At 41.8% G+C, this 17,316-nt stretch overlaps 1 protein-coding gene across 2 annotated transcripts in view; it reads right to left on the bottom strand.

Annotated features, from left to right (window-relative positions):
- Nucleotides 1–17,316, bottom strand: part of BBX (BBX high mobility group box domain containing) — an 85,859-nt gene that overhangs the window by 36,926 nt on the left and 31,617 nt on the right. For both annotated transcript variants that reach the window (XM_088481185.1, XM_088481186.1), the window contains 2 exons: nt 4,913–4,993; nt 983–1,063 (listed from right to left, as the gene is read on the bottom strand). In XM_088481185.1, coding sequence (XP_088337311.1) covers nt 983–1,063; nt 4,913–4,993 — 162 coding nt within the window. The remainder of the gene's footprint in view (nt 1–982; nt 1,064–4,912; nt 4,994–17,316) is intronic.

Here is a 17,316-nt window from a genome sequence, read left to right on the forward strand (position 1 = left end):
GATCGTAGTCCCCATTGATAATAATGGGGCTGCCATCTGCAGCACTTCTCAGCCTTCTGCAGGAGATTTCACAGAAATCTCCTGCATTAGGCTGTTGGCACAAAACAATTCACAAATTATGCTGAAACGGAAGTTTCTACATAATTTCATGAAAAATAGGCCTCTTAGTCTGATAATTACTGACTGCACTCGCCCAATCAACTTCCTTGACATGGATTGCTGCTAAAACTTATATGTAAAATTCATTGGTCTGTCTGTCTGGTTATGCATTCGAACACCCCTGCACTGATTAGGATGAAATCAATGCAACATGGTCCAGTTGGACCATGGCCAGGTTTTTGGGGGCTTAGGGCCTGGGTCGGACCTCCCGTTGGTGTATGCTGGGCAAAACTTTTACCCGGGGAGTCTGTTCTGAGCCTTCCACTGGATGGATTTGGAGGAAAACTTCAGAGTGGTAACATTGGATCCTAGAAGACATACTAGAGGGTTAAGGTCCTGGATTAGTCTAGGATGCCTAATGGAGTGGTTGGGGTCCCGATTGGACCTCACGGAGGACTGCACTGGGCAGAACTTTGACCCAGGGAGCCTGTTCCGGGCCTTCCACTGGATGGATTTGGATATCACATAATAAAACTTAATAATTTGAAGATTTAAACCCGGGCAACGCCGGGTACGTCAACTAGTTTACAATATAACCACAATTTTGGTTACTGGAAAGTTATCAAAAAGTTAAGCTTCTTACAATCTCAGCAGGATAACCAATCATGTAAATGATGACAGATATTTCTCTTTTACATACCACAACAGCTATTTAATATGCAAATTGGCAATAAAATTTATATCAATTACTTTCAGTAATACAATACTCACTAGCTGTTGTAATATTTATATTCTCTTGTAAAGCTGTACAGAAGCAGTCATTTAAGCATTCCCTGAATACAAAATACAATAATGGTCTGAGTTTCTTATATTACTAGGTTACCTCTGCTAAATTGGAAAGGGCTAATTTTCCACAGCGTTTTGGTGGTTCAGGACAGTTAATCTGCAAGGTACTTGACGATATCTATGCAGAAAACAAAAACACATTATTTCTATAACTTCTTAAACAGAATAATTTCTCTGCACATACTTGAGTGGGACATATTAGCCAGAAACAGGTTATCCAGAAATTGCAAAAAAAATAAAGATTAAAATAAATTGTATACATAATCTAACTTTCTGTGATCATGTCAGGAGGAAAACTGCTAAAACTATAATTAGGATAGCAAGGACAGGGTCAGGGAAATAGAGGGGTAATTAGTATTTTAGTAGTCAAGGAAATGGGTGTAACCCAGTCGCACAAGAATTACAGAGTATGATATATATTCCCCACAATAACCATAATTATAATCTGAGAGAGGGGGGTGCTATCACGGACATATTAATAGAAATATTAGAAAAACAAAAACTGAAATGTCCAAAAGGTGGTGCACAATGAATACTTATATTAAAACATAACTTTTATTATTATTCAGATAATATGAAAAAATAGCGAATATAGGTTAAAAATGTATAGAATGTGACAAAGCATGAAATATGTGTTTTAAAACTGAAGTAGCGTCCTTGCTGTACTCACAAATGTCATATTAACATCCATTGTTAGGCGTTTTTGAATTTCTATATTGAATTTGAAACCCACTACTTTTAAACTATATCTGGAGCATACCTCTTTTATTCACTCAGTATTGTCAATATATTATTGATGGGTAGTTCTCCCAAAACATTAGTACTCTAATAGTGAACATACAATCTTTGTATATCGATAGTGGTTAGTTTTGCCACATATCTGTCCTCATTGATTGGGAATATACATTAATATGTACCATTCATACAGAGTTGCATTGTCTCCTATTGGGAGATGTGTGCTATATGATTTTAATAGAGGTGCATACTGGGAAATGAGTATGCAAAATAGTACCAGAGGAAATCTTACACAAACATCTGAATGTGCTACGTATTGACCATGACTTAGCCCAAATTCTTGGTAATAGAATACAAATGAGCTGGAGACGATCAAAGAATCTCGAGGATATTTTAGTTCAGAGTCATCTTGAGTCCCCGAAAAAAACACTATATTTTAGAAAGAGATCCAGAAAATGTGGAACATGTAAAGCATGTCCAATGATGGTTACTACCAATACCTTCTGTGACAGATACAATAAAACTTGGATTATAAAGGAACATATCAGCTGTGACTCAATAGGAGTCATCTATAATCTTCAATGCCCCTGTAATAAAAATTACATTGGTAAAACTAAGAGACCTCTGAAAAAAGGATTCTTGAGCACTTAGGGAGCACAAGGAACACTGAACGAGATCGACGGATGTTCAGAACCCTCACGCCAATAGCAAGACACTTCATGCAATATCATGGAGGTAATGCGAAGGGCCTAAAAGCCTTTGGAATGAAGAAGATCACACTGAACATCAGAGGGGGAGATGTGGGTCGTGAACTATTAAAACAAGAGACAAAATTCATATTTCTTATGAACACCCTAACACCTGGAGGTCTGAATGAAGAGAACAACTACTCAGCCTTTTTGGAATAAGATAACATCTAGAGTTTGAATTATTCAACACTGAGAAGCTTGAGTGAAGGGAATAACCACTCAACCCCCCCTTTTTGGAATAAGATAGATAATTAACTTCTTATAATATTTTCATGGACACCTTTTATTATGTATACACTTTTTTGACATATTCACTATACTCCATAACACTCACTTTCTGCACATTTAGTTTGTCCACTCACATTTGAGAGGAAATGTATGTTACCTCCTCTCTCTTACATATTATTATTAAATATACAATGTCATTTAGTATAGTCCACTTTTTTTCAGTATCTCACTTTTTCACAGTATTTGAAATATATACACACTAGAAGCAAGTTATTATTATGTAGATAATTTTTGATGGCACAATTATAGTGTGGGATCAAAATATGATTAAAATATGTTTGTATATATTTATGGGGATTATATATATGTACATGCATGCACATATATATATTTATATACGTATGCATGTATGTATAAGTACATCATTTTTCAAGATATGTTATGTGGGATCCATATGGTCATTATAAGAGACACTTTGAATTTGAATTTTTTATATACACATATAAAATAGAATTACATAAAAAAATCACTATACACTTTTTTGTGAGAATCACTATATTTATAATAATATTATGCTTCAATATACCAGCAATATTCCAATAAGAGGAAATATGAATATAATAATAATTAACAATACAGGATTCACTAGACATATCTACATCTTTATTTTTAAACATTATTTTTCAAAACATAGGTTCTCGATTGAATCTGTCTGCTTACTTCTATGGATAGAGAAGAATCCATCAATCGAGTATTCAGGTGTTTGAAGGGTTAACCCGGGCAGCTCCCTGGTGTAAAAGGGGAGAGAGTTGGATCGCCGGGTCGAGTGACCCGGCAATCCAACCCAGGTAACTAGCAGGGTTTAACACGGGCTTAGCCCGTGAAACCCTGCTGTGAGAACAGCGCACTCCGGGTCACGATGACCTGGAGTGCGCTGCTAGCCGGCCATTTGGTCCGACTTCAGTGGCACTTGGAGATGTCATCTCCAAGCGACCACTTTCACGCCGCAAAAGCCGGGTCTATGCAGACCCAACTGCGGTGTGAGCGGCGCTGACTCGGGAATATCCCGAGTCGGCGCCGGCAAAATTCCGGGTCTGATCCGGATAGGAGCCTTTGTTCCAACTCCGGGTCAGACCCGGAATTTAGGTGGAAAAGGGGTATTAGAGTACTAATGTTTTGGGAGAACTACCCATCAATAATATATTGACAATACTGAGTGAATAAAAGAGGTATGCTCCAGATATAGTTTAACAGTAGTGGGTTTTTGACTCACTAGATATTGGCCTATCTGTCTGATCAAATATATGAGAAACTCAATTTAGACATATGCAGATAGGATTTAATAATATATTAGTGAACTCAGTCCCATATGTGTGTTCCTACAACATTTTTGATTAGAGTAAGATGTGTGCATGTAAATGAATCACCAACAAGGCAATTACCCTTTTGGGAGAACCATCTATTAATAGTCTATTGATAAAACCATGCACTACATAATAGACATATTCCTGACATAATAAAATGGTGGGTTCCTATATATTGAATTAACAGATCCCTGTTGTTCACTGTAAGGGACTATACAGATTAAACTGAGTTCACCAACACAAATTGAACTATTTATATCCAGCTATCAATTTTGAGGATAACTTATTGAACACTGGCTTATTTACTAAAAGGCGTTATTTCTTGTAATTTACACAATTTTTCAATTGAAACGTCTTGACTCTTGACTAATTATAGGAGGTCTAATTCATTGAATTGTGTAATATAGACATTTAATATAGAAATTGAAAAACGCCTAACAATGGATGGTAATATGACATTTGTGAGTACAGCAAGGACGCTACTTCAGTTTTAAAACACATATTTCATACTTTGTCACATTCTATAAATTTTTAACCTATTTTCTATATTTTTTTCATATCTGAATAATAATAAAAGTTATGTTTTAATATAAGTATTTATTGTGCACCACCTTTTGGACATTTCAGTTTTTCTTTTTGTTTTTCTAGTATTTTAGTAGTCCCAAGCATGCTGAAACTTTTTAAACAATACAAAAGCAATGTGACCCTGGGAAAGTGGATCATGCTGGGTGGATATATACAGTATTTCAGTCTTAAGAAACAGATCTATAGCCAAGTAAAAAAAAATTGCTCACTATAAAATCTTGGTGAAAATAGAAAAAAAAACAAAACAAAAAACAGACATACAGACCATTTTGGTAAAACTTGTATCACCCAGTTTTAATTTCATACCTCAGCAAATTGGAACAGTGCAGACTTCTCGCATTGCTTAGCAGGCATCGGGACATCTGAAATTGATGTGCTAGAAGAAATCTGAAAATAATATATATACTTATCAATAATTTTTTGCAAAAAGGGGTGGTGTAAAACAAAAAGATATACAAAAATGACACATTATTTGTGTTCTACAGATAATTTATACAAAACACTACCAATTTTAGGGATAGCTTTCAAACAATACAGAAAATAATGCTTTTATCTCTGCAATTCATTTTAGAGCTATAACATGAGTTAAAGTAAAATTTTTGCTGAAAGTTCCTGGATGTTGGATGTCTACATTAATGACCCCAGTGTCAGTACTTCAGTTGATACGCTCATTTAGAAGGGTTGCACCATTTTCACTATGAAAGGCTGTGTTGATCTAATGCGGATTAACTTTTTAATTTTGTTTTTATTTGGGACAGGTAGGGTTTTTGTTTTGGTACCATAGTTGAATAAATATATACAGAATATATTGCATAGGAAATCGTGGTAAAAATGAAATCTGTATCTAACCATCAGCCATCCGCGAGGCATTTGATAAATCACTGCGTTTTTCACTCAGAGATAAAATGAGATTAATTGATATATATGTATCAATCAAACACAGGTACTAATATTGGCGCTAAACCCCAATGTCAATTCTGTTGTTTTTGTGGATGTCTTAGTAGGGAATATGTTTTCTTTATACACCTCCCGTGGTAGCTTTCAACTCTCCAAGTGGACGGTTATATGGTCACAGATAGTTATGAAAAACCAAAAAAGGTGAGAGAACAAGTGCCTTCTGGTGTAAAATTTAATGGGAACGTTTGTCTTTCAAATCAGGAATAATCAAATATATGTAGTCTGGAGAGGCGGAGCTCCGCCCCTCCAGACTACATGAAGAGCTGCTGTCACATTACTTGGAGATCCATGTCTATAGGGTGATGGTCCATGAATGAAGAAGGTGTATCTTGGAAAGCATAAAGATATTAACTACTGCTGGAAAACACCGCTACAGCCACTGGACCATGTAAGTTGAAATGTCAATATGATTAGAATGCCAGTGTCCATATGATGAATGTCCAAGTGTCAATGACGACGTTACGACCATGGTGAAATTCTCATGTCAACATTATGAATGTCAATAAAAAAAAAAATATACCACACCCCATATCACTCTACAGTAATGTCTCCCAAATAGGATGTCTCTGACTTTCTGCTTTCCCAAACACCCTACTTGACTATTAATCATATATACACATATCCCCTTCCCTCCCAAGCCTTACCAAGATTTTGTTGCTTTATTATTGTAGCTTGTAAAATCCTGTGCATTAGATCACTGACACTATCTTTTCTCGCACACTTTTAAGTTTATACCTGTAACAGTCTATGTCTGCAGCGTGCTCCTATTCACCATCTACAGATCTTGGCTGTATCTGCTGACTTGGCTTCTTCCCACTATGTATCCTGGTGCCATCTCTTTCCCAGGTAAATGACGCACACGCAGCCAGCCGTCCACATGATGTAAATGAAAACACGATTCATCAGACCAGACTGATTGCTTCATTGCTCCATGGTCTGGTGATGATGCTCATGTGCCCTTTGTAGGCACTTTTGGCGGTGAACAGGGGCATGGACACGCAGACCGGTCTGCGACTACACAGCAAGCTGTGATGCACAGTGTGTCATGATACTTTTCTATCATAAGCAGCATTAACGTCTTCAGCAATTTGTGCTACAGTAGCTCTTCTGTGGGATAGGACCAGACGTGCTAGTCTTCGTTTCTCACACGCATCAATGAGCCTTGGATGTCCATGACCCTGTCATCGGTTTACTGTTTGTCCTACCCCCGCATCCAGCTCTCACCTAACGCCGCAGAACAGTGCTCCATGTGTCAGTGGAGTGTTTATTATAGCAGCTGCTGAGCACTAGGACCTGGAGCAGCTGTTGCCAGAGGAGCAAACACTGATCTGCACCTTCTGTGCTTACGCGGCTTCCAATCATCTCAGCCCACAGCATCAGACATGCCAGAGTGTCCCGTATAATGGGAGACCCCATATTCCACTGTGCCACCACCGCACAATATATTAATATAGCCTGCTGCCACCACTGAATCTAAACAGTAGAGTGAGTGTGCATACCAGGCGCACCACAACGTCCAATAAACCCTACAAAATAAAAAGGCTCATGACTGCAACTGGACAATCCAGATAACCTGCACCTGCTTTTAACCCTGTATTTACCCATTTCTACTTAGTTAATAAACCTTCACCTGGTTTAGTAATCTGCCATGTGGACAAACCTCCATCGCACACCGCTGTCACCTACCAGCTTAGTGTCTGCTAATACCCTGCCTGCTGGGACAGATGGTCACGTCACATCTTCCAGCATTCCCTGCACACTGCTGTCTCTCCCATCAACAAACACTTCCAGGTTTGGTTCCTTGCCTGCTGGGAGGGACTGTTACATAACACCTCCCAGAATTGCCTACAGATCAGTGAGGCAGTGTGGATGGAGGATCTAGACTCGAGTTACAGCAAAGAAGTATACAGAACGAAAGGATGGATGGATGGATGGATGGATGGAGTACCTGAAGGGGAGGTGTACTTTCATTCACTGTATAGTGAAACTTAAGGATCTGGTTGCCAGAAAAATCAGAAAAAAATAAAAAATGATTGTTGGGAGTAAGCACGCCCCCTGGGCAGCGCTAGGCAAGCCCCTTCTGGTGAAGCGCTGCCAAGAGAGTTGTCTCTAGAAGCTATGGGGGACCCTTCAAAAATGTTGCTATGGGGCTCAAAGTTCTAGCTATGCCGCTATCAATAGCTGTTTTGTCTGCTTCCGACACATCAACTTCAAGAAATGACGATTCACTTGCTGATTAATATATCCTACCCCTTCACTGGTGCCATTGTAACAAGATAATAAAGGTTATTCACTTCACCTGTCAGCAAATTCAACTGAGAGCCCCAAATCGGAGCTTCCAGTAGTGTGCATAAGAAAATGTTATATCTATGGCACTCCAGCGTAATGCGGGGTATAGACTGGAGTGATATCGTTCCGATTTGGCCAAATCGGAACGACAAATTGTGCAGTGTGTATGCACGATATGCACACAACAGCGGGTGCATGCGTCATCGTCAGGTAGGATATGCTGCACATCAAACCTGACCATATCGCATGTGGCGCCATGAAGTGTAACTAAGGACAGAACGTGTGATTGTTTCCGTCGTTCATTACATCGTTCTGATGTGTACACAGGGTCCAATATGTCGCTCAGTGTGTACCCAGCTTGAGACTGTGCCATATGTAATAAAGCTGCAATAATGCATTTGTGCTGTTACTGCATCTACTGTACTTCTGCTATATGCACTTTGCAGGAAAACACTAGGTTATGTTATGGCAGGATTAGGCCTTACCATTGATGCACACTGTCTTACAATGCCAAATCCCAAAGCAAGCCAGGTATTGAAATAAGCAAGCTGAATGGGCAAACTTGGAAATTTGTGAGGAGCCGCTGAGCTTTTGTGTGTGCATGCAGGCTAGATTTTCAGTACTGATAAGATTTCCTTTGGTAACCTGTGTGCAAATGTTAAAGCCCACAAAGATGCAGCTGTACACACAGGAAACATACTATTAAAAGGTTAAAACTAGCAAATCAGACATTTGAATTACATATACTATTGAAATGTGGCTGTACAGGAAAAGAGAAGAGCAGATGGTAAATGTACCATAAATAAAAGGTGGCATTGTATACTCACTTATATTTATTTTTATACCCTGTAGTTCACATGTGATAAGAGTACTATTGCCAACGTTGATCACTAGGAACTTGCTTCCCAATCCGCCTATCTAATCCCAGACACTGTGCTTGATTCAGAGTTTGAAGCAATGCAGATATTTATGCAGTCGTGCAATTATCGATCATCTGCGCATGTGCCTGAGTCGCACTGCACGTGTCAAGTTTTATTACCGATCACAGTGAGGATTTGTTCACAAAGTAATAGACAGGCAGGGACAGTTTGTGGGCGGCATCCAGGAGGTGGTAGCTCGAACATACGTGCTGCGACAGTTTTTGGGGCGAGTCTCTACCCTCAACTGCGATCTCGTACGCATTCTGCGCGACCATAGAGTTACACAGAAGTCTGACAATCGACTGATATTCGTCAGAGTTACGTATTTGTATGCAGTCGCTTGGATTTGCAAAGCTGCTATTGGGTGTCTCAATGCAAATCCCGGTGGGTGCGATATTTTCGCACAGCCACTGTGTACAAATTCACAGCTGCGATGGCATTAACGTACATCTCTGAACCAGGCTCTCTATGTGCACTACATCACCTTTACTAATGGTAAATTATACGCTGCTTCTGTACTCTGAAGCTCCAGCACATTTGTGAAGAAGCTCTAACGGAACTCCCACCTCCTATTCCATACATCCAAAATAAAGGTCTTCTTTTAATATTAAATGCACATAGTGTCTAAACATGACCAGCCGCATACTTAGGCACATCTTTGACTACTGCAAGTGCACAACTGTACTGTAGAGTGCAAAAGGAAGTAATTATGTTTGCATTGCAGTAGCCAATTTTAAATGATCCCCCTCTAATAGATATTAAGTCATAAGGTTTAAGGCTATAGGTCAAGACGGCTTGCATCTTCCATCTAACCACACTAAGCTAACATGCGAGCTGTGCACAGGTTACACAACCTAAATAGTGGCAAGTCAGATCTTTTAACTCTTAGGGTGGGATGTAATAGAGATCGAGTCTGCCGGAGGTGCGGGATGCAGTAGCAGCTACATTCCATTAGAATGACCATCGTAAGCTGTGTAGAGATGCTAAGCATTATGGGTAATTAACAGTGATGTCCAGACTCTATACAAAGGAGCCTTGAAATAGAGTTCATCTCCAAACATACTATGATACGTCATTAGTATCGCTTTGTCTGAATATCTTAGTGCTTACGGAGCATGCGCAAGAGAGATACGTTTGGTCAATGCTATGCTGGACCAATGAGTGCTTGATACCTAGCACTATATGTAATTAATATGGGCTTAATATCCGGAAAGCCAACACCCCAGACTAGGGTATATAAATCAGAGGTACACAAAAGGTAATTAGCTCGTGGTAGACCTGAGACTGCAGTAGGGTGCTGCCAATGTATATTGACTGAAGAAACGGGGGCTCCCTGGTACCATACACCATGTTAGGAAGATAAGATGAAGTACATCTTATGCTGAATATGATTATTTACCGGTGTCATCTGAATACATAGACAAAAGTTGAGTATACTGTATACTATGTATGTTGTTTGTTTATTGTTTGTTTGTTACTTGTAAATAAAGTGTGTTAATTTGTACTCACTCATATTGGTCACATGTGTGTACTATTTCATCAGAACGAAACCCACAGTTATGCAATCGTTTTTTAAAGTTGCAGTCATTTGCAACGTTAAAAAAAAAACGATCGAGATCAGTCTGCATTCTGCACCTCTGGCAGACTCAATCTCTATTGCATCCTGCCCCTTAATATCCAGCCACCTAATAAGTTGAACTATACTCTATGGTTCAGGGTCCCCCCCAAACGCAATGAGAGGAATGTTAATACAAATTTGAGTTCCTTTTAAATAGCAGCTGTTTCTTGCTGCAGTGCATGGCTCTGCTGCAAAGCAAGAAAAATTAAACAAATTGGAATATAAAAGTGGCATCTGTTACAGCTCTTGGTAGTGAAAAAATAGGATTTTTGGTACATGCCTATAAAACCCTTTTTTCGATTCCATGGGGGACACTGCAGTAACAGATGGTGGTGAGCGAAGCCTGACACTTTAATTCTTTATGAATTGGTCCTGGTCCCCCCTCCCTCCCTCCCTCTATACTTCACCTGACTTCAATTAAGAATAACTAAGACCAAGTAAAGATGGAGAAGAAGAAGAAGAAGAAGAGTGGAACCACACAAGAAAGGACAGGTAGCATCCCAACAAGCGAACAGAAATTGACGAATTAAGAAAAAACACCACACAACGAAGTCCACTACACAACAGGGCATCCAGTGTCCACCATGGAATCTAGGATTTGGTACTTATCGATAAGTCCCTTTCTCATTTTCTCCTTCATCCACTGTGATACATTGAAGCAACACTGGGGACGTCCCAAAAGCAGGACGGGAAAGCGGTGGAGAAATCTGCAGCATATGATGTCCAAAACTGGTTTCTTTGGATGCAAACGTATCAAACCTGTTAAACTTGACAAAGGTGTGCACGGAGGATTAGGAAGCAGGGCAACAGAGCTGATCAGCTGAAGCCCCACACCACGCAGCCCAAGAGGCACCAACCGACCTAGTGAAATGAGCCACTGAAAAATTGTTTAGAAACGGGCCAGCCCTGCTTCTGGGAATCATAATTGATGAAGAGCTCATCAGTCTTCCGCAAGGAGGAGGTACGACGATCGTAAACCTTAAGAGAACGCATACCTCATTTAAGGAGCAGGTAGAGGAATCCTCCAAAGGAAAAATCGTAATAACCATTTGTTTGGCATAAGGAAGGCTTTGTTCAGAGGTCAGACCAATCATCATGAAAAACAAGATAGGGAGAGCAGCAAGACAAGGCGCCAAGTTCAGAGACCCTCCTAGAAGATGCAATTAGTAACAGGTAGGCCGTTTTCCAAGACATTTTAAATCCACAGCCTCAAGCGGTTTAAACATATCCGACTGCAGAAAAGTTAAATCCAAGTTAAGGTCCCACTGGGCAGTGGGCAGAATAAAAAGGTGGCTGGATATGAGGGATGCCCTGGAGGAATGTCTGAAGCTCCGGCAGCAACGCTAGCAGACACGGAAAAAAAAACAGATTACGCGGAGACTTGCACCTTCAAAGCTCAACCAGAGACCCGCATCTACACCTGCCTGAAGGAACAGGAGAAGGTAGGAGAGACGGAAGAAGGCAGGAGGAAACTGTTGACGCTCACACCAGGACACATAAGCCAACCAAATGCGATGATAGTCTGCTGCTGACACCGGCTTTCTGGCCTTAAAGCATAGTCTGTATTACAATTTCAGGATACCTTTTTACCTCAGAACTGAGGTGTCAATAGCCACTACGAAGATGCAGTAAGACGGTGTGTGCAAAAGGGCCTTGTTAAAGATCTCGACAAAGTGGCAGTGGCTAAGAGTTATCTTGTAACAGGTTGAGGAGGTCTGAGTACCAAGACCAACCTAGCCAGTCCGGAGGCACGAGGATCACAGTTGTCCATTCTATGGGTTTCAGGAATCCGGAAAGAATAAGCGGGAACGGCGGGAATAAGTAAACCAGACTAAAGCGACACAGGATGGACAGAGCATCTGCCGCCAATGCTCCTGGGTCCTGTGAGTTGTGCATCAGTGATTTGTCTTTTTTTTGTGTCTGCATTAACAGTCTCAACAGGTAGCACTTCCCATTATATATATTCAGGGTGTGCAGTCTAGGACCCCTTTCCCATATATTCCATTTAGTGTGCTTCTTTGCACTCCTGAAGGCATGAGACACCTTCAGCCTGGACTAGCATCCCGCCCCCATTGGTTTAGAGCACTTATATTAGGCACAATAAAGGAAAGTCCTACAATTTATACACTGTAGTGTAGCTTTGGGTTGATTTTTGGGGTGTGGGTCCCCTGGATTGCTTTGGTTGGTCTGCTTCAGGGCATCGCATTATAACACATTTCTGCTTTTTTGCACATTTTACCACTTTTACTGTTTATTATATATGTAATTTCACTTTTCTGCTATATACATGCAGCTGTAGCTGCTCATATCTATCTTACTTTCCACTTCACCTTTCTCATTAGAGCGATGCTCTGGGGAGGCTCTGCTTAGCTGGTTTGGGGGGTGTCCTGTGCCCTGGATTTGAACCCCTGTATGTTAGGGACCTACCCTACAGAGGTTACCTGGGTATGGTGGGTAGGCCCATAATCTTGGCCATGATCATGATTATGCTAAAAACCTCTATTTATTTCAATATATATATATATATATATATATATATTTATTAATTTTGAGTTGTGCATCTGTGACTTGTCTTTTTTTTGTGTCTGTATTAACAGTCTCAACAGGTAGCACCTCCCATTATATATATTCAGGGTATGCAGTTTAGGACCTTTTTCCCCATATGCTCCTGGATCCTGTGTCCGTGAACAATAAACAGGAATCTTGTGGTTGAACCGATATGCCATGAGGTCGATTTTGGGACTGTCCCATCAAGCTACTAGATCCCAGAAAATGTCAAAATGAAGAGCCCATTCGCCAAAGTGCAAATCCTGGCAACTGAGGTAGTCTACCTCACAATTTTCAACCCTGGAAATAAACACGGACGAAAAATGCTTCTCTGCACATTCGAGAATGCTGATTGTCTCGTGCATTGCTAAGTTCAGAACATGGACTGGTAATAGAGATTCCTGATTTGACCACTGACCCTGAAACTGATGTTGTAGGATCACAGCTCCCCAACCACACAGGTTGCGTCCGTAGACACCAAGGTCACACAAATGGGCGATCCATCCTGAGGTGGTCAGCATTTAGCCACCAAAGAAGGGAATGAGTGATCATGGAGAGAGATGAATAATACTGGACAGAAAAAGAGATCCAGTCCATATGAATAACAGGTCCAGCTGAAACAATCCGGAGTGAAACCTCCCAAACTATATTGCCTCAAATGAGGCAACCATCCTTGCCCAACCACCAGCTGCATAAGTGGATGGACACAGATTTCTTTTTCAGAACTAGCTTGATCATGGATTGTAGTGTTTTGATCTTGTCCGGAGGAAGAAAGATCCTTTGTAAGGTCAAGTCGAAAATCATCCCCAGGAATAAAAGACGCTGGGACGGAACAAGATTGGATTTTTTTGAAGTTCACAATCCATCCGTGGTAAATGAGAATAAGATGCGTTGGAGCAAAATGCTCCAACAGAGAGCTCTCAGACAGTGCCATGATAAGGTCATCGAGATAGGGAATTATGGTTACCCCCAGAGATCGAAGGTGAGCTAACATAATCGCCATCACTTTGGTGAATACCCGAGGGATGGATGAGAGGCTGAACAGTAGGGTCTGAAAGTGGGATTACTGAATGGAAAACCAAAAAGGAACACCTCATGAGGTTCCCAAATGGGGATCATATGTAAGTATGCATTCCGAATGTCCAAGTACACCAGGAACTCCCCTTTTTCCTTGCCCACAATCACCGAGCGCAAGGATATCATTTTGAACCTTTGGAAGACCAGAGACCAAATGTACATTTAGAGATTTGAGATTCAAAATAGGTCAGACTGAACTGTACAACTTCAGAATCAAAGAGAATCAAGTAAAATCCTTGAGTTTGCAGATTGACCAGAACCGGCAGTATAAGCTTAGAGGCATTCAGTTTTTTTCACCGCCAATTGTAAGGCAATCTCGTTTCTTTTTTTTTTAATTAAGAGAGGCTGGAAGGCCGGTAGTAAAGAAATGCATAGGAGGAGGGGTCATAAACTAAATTTTGTATCCTTCTAGCAGAATATTCTGCACCCAACTATCCGAACAAGTCTGAAACTAAAAGTCTTTGAAACAAAACAGACGAGCAACCACCCCAGGATCCCCTACGAGGGCAGGAAGTTTTGTTAGGCTTGGGAGCAGGACGGCGGCAAGGCTAGGATTGCAGACTCCTTGATTTACCCCCTCTGGAGGCTGGAGTTCCCCTGGTTCCTCTGTAACAAAACCTAAGGGAATCCTGAAAGGACAGTCCCGTGTAAGATTTCTTCGGAGCCAAGGAAGAGGAGGGTAAAAAAGGAACGCTTACCCCCTGTAGCGATGGCAAAAATGTAGTCAAGTTCAGGTCCAAACAAAACATCTCCTGAAAAGGGAAGAGCTTTCAGAGAATGCTTAGGTCCTGGCAGGCGGACACAGAATCGACGTCATAAAGTATGGCAATCCGCAACAGCAGAAGCTGAAATCTTAGAGCAGACCTGTCCAGCATCTAAAGCCACCTCTCCCAGATAAACAGGCGATTCCCTAATATGCTCCGCTAAAGGTCAGTCTGGGGAGCGTCAGAACGAAGACCCTCCTCTAGCTGTTCCGCCCATTCTTCCACAGCTTTGTTAACCCTAGCAGACACTAAAATAAGTCAGAGAAATTCCAGAGTTGATGTAAAATGACTCCAGTTTTCTAAATGAGCCATCCCGAAAAGAAGCAGAACCCAGAACGGGAATAGATTTTCTTGGATAATCCTGAAATCGAAGGATCCACCAAGGGCGGGGATTCCCACTTAGATCCGTCACCTGGTGGTAACGGGTGCAGTAAAACACAACAGTCTAGACATCTGGAACTTTTTATCAAGATGTTTCCATGCAGTAGACCATGGGTCTTCAACCTTGGCCCTCCAGCTGCAGTGGAACTACACATCCCAGCATGCCTTGCCACCATTTTGATAAACAGCATGCTAAAACTGTGGCAGGGCATCCTGGGATCTGTAGTTCCATAGCAGCTGGAGGGCCAAGGTTGAAGACCCCTGCAGTAGACTATTGTTCCTCCGCTTGTGGAGAAGAAAAAAATAACGGTTTTTGCTTTCATCTTAAAAGGAATATGTCTTAAGGCTCTGCAGTTTGAATCCGAGATCTTTAGCAGCTGGCGAACTACCATGATTACCCTGGGCATCCCCAGATTCATCTTCAGGAGAAGTGGAAATGTTTAATCCGAGTCCTCTAATGGATCCCCTTCCTCCTCATGAAAGGAACCGGAACACACTTTTCTGGAGCCGGTCGTTTAGTTGTGTCAGAACTCTTGGGAGGAAGATTCTAAAATTCTTTCCAGAGAGGATGAGACATGTAACAACCCTTGAACCGAGCGGGCGAGACCTTGCATCCAAGGAGGTTCCACTGCCTGAGAAGGCTGAGGCAAAACCTGACGAAGGCCTGCAACAAAATAGTCAGGATTGGCCTGACGCAACTGGTTTCATAGGTGTGTGTATTACCTGACTAGAGGCCACTAACTGTTGTGATAACTCAGACATATACCTTGCTACAGTATTCACCCAAGGCGGTATTTCCATAGGCTAACTAATGGGTAACTAATGGGACAGGCACAGGGTGAATCTCCACCTCACAGGACATGTCCCCCTCAGTCCGACATGTGGAATTTTTTCTAACATTATAAACAGGCAAACACTTTTTGAGCAGCTGCACCATTTTCTGAAGGGACACAAACTGAAGCACCCTTCCCAGCAATGTTGTCATGAGAGAGGGGACAGAGTAATGCCCACAAACAATTGCAGCACCCGACACAGCAGAGCATTAAAAAATAAAACCGATAAAGAAACAGGAAACAGCAGCTGTAAATTGATCAGACTAAAATTTAAATTAGACTGAGTAGGCAAAAGTCACTAGAGAATCCCAGCAGGATCTCAAGTGAAACAATATAAACTCTGGACAGAATCAAGGTGCGTAAACACTACGCCCCACTTCCCTTCCACTGTCGTTAGTCATTGCCTGCATTGGCAAGTGTGTATGCACTTACCGATGCTGGCAACCCCACCAGGTCCTGCGGCTGCCGATATCCCTGGGTACAAACATCGTCTAGTGTGTACGCACCTTAAAGTTTACAGACACCCTTAAGATGTGCCTAATGTGCTCCAAGTGTATCTCACAGACTCCAGGTATGAGAATGAGATTAGGAGAGCTGCCAGCCTTTGGAGACCAGGCGAGAAGAAACTGCATGCAGGACTTCATCACTGGAGCTGTGCTGTTGCTTCAAATGGCGGGCGGATTGTTTGCAAACGCAAGCTTCAGGAGAAGGGTGGATCTAGTCCTTCCACTTCATGGGCTGACAGACTGGCCGGGAACCATAGTAGAGCTCCCAGTCATCAGGAATCCCCCAGCGCAGCCGTCTGAGCGAGGGCACCCCATTGGAACGTGGCAATGCTGAGCCCCCGCGTCCCTGCCACGGTACGTTCAAACAGCGGCATTGTAATGGCTGGTTCGCGCGGCTATAGACAGCTAGGAGCATGTGCGCTCTGCCCGGAGTTTGCTGCACCGCTTGCTGCATCCTAACAGGCTGGGGGGTGACTAGGCGGATTGTAGAGACAAAATCCTCCCCTTTGCAAGTCAAAGGACGGGTTCTATTTGCTGCTGCCAGCAACTCCGGTGCGCGGTGAACACACAATATCAGGGGACATTGTTGTCAGAGACCTGGACTAATTTGAGTCGGTTGTGGCGGGTCGCTCCGGAGGTTGCCACGTTGCAGGCAGAATGTAGCATCATACAGTCTGCCCAGGGAACATGCAGGGAAAAAATATATGAAGTAATAAGCTGCTCAGCCTAAAACCACCGGGCTCCATTGAGCACTTAATCTAAACTGAGGTCAGGTGCGATAAGAGAGGAGGAAGAATTAAAGTGCCAGGTTCCATTCA

This window comes from Taudactylus pleione, unplaced genomic scaffold, assembly GCF_031769625.1.
Source record: "Taudactylus pleione unplaced genomic scaffold, aTauple2 ptg000265l, whole genome shotgun sequence".
NCBI classification, from domain to species: Eukaryota; Metazoa; Chordata; class Amphibia; order Anura; family Myobatrachidae; genus Taudactylus; species Taudactylus pleione.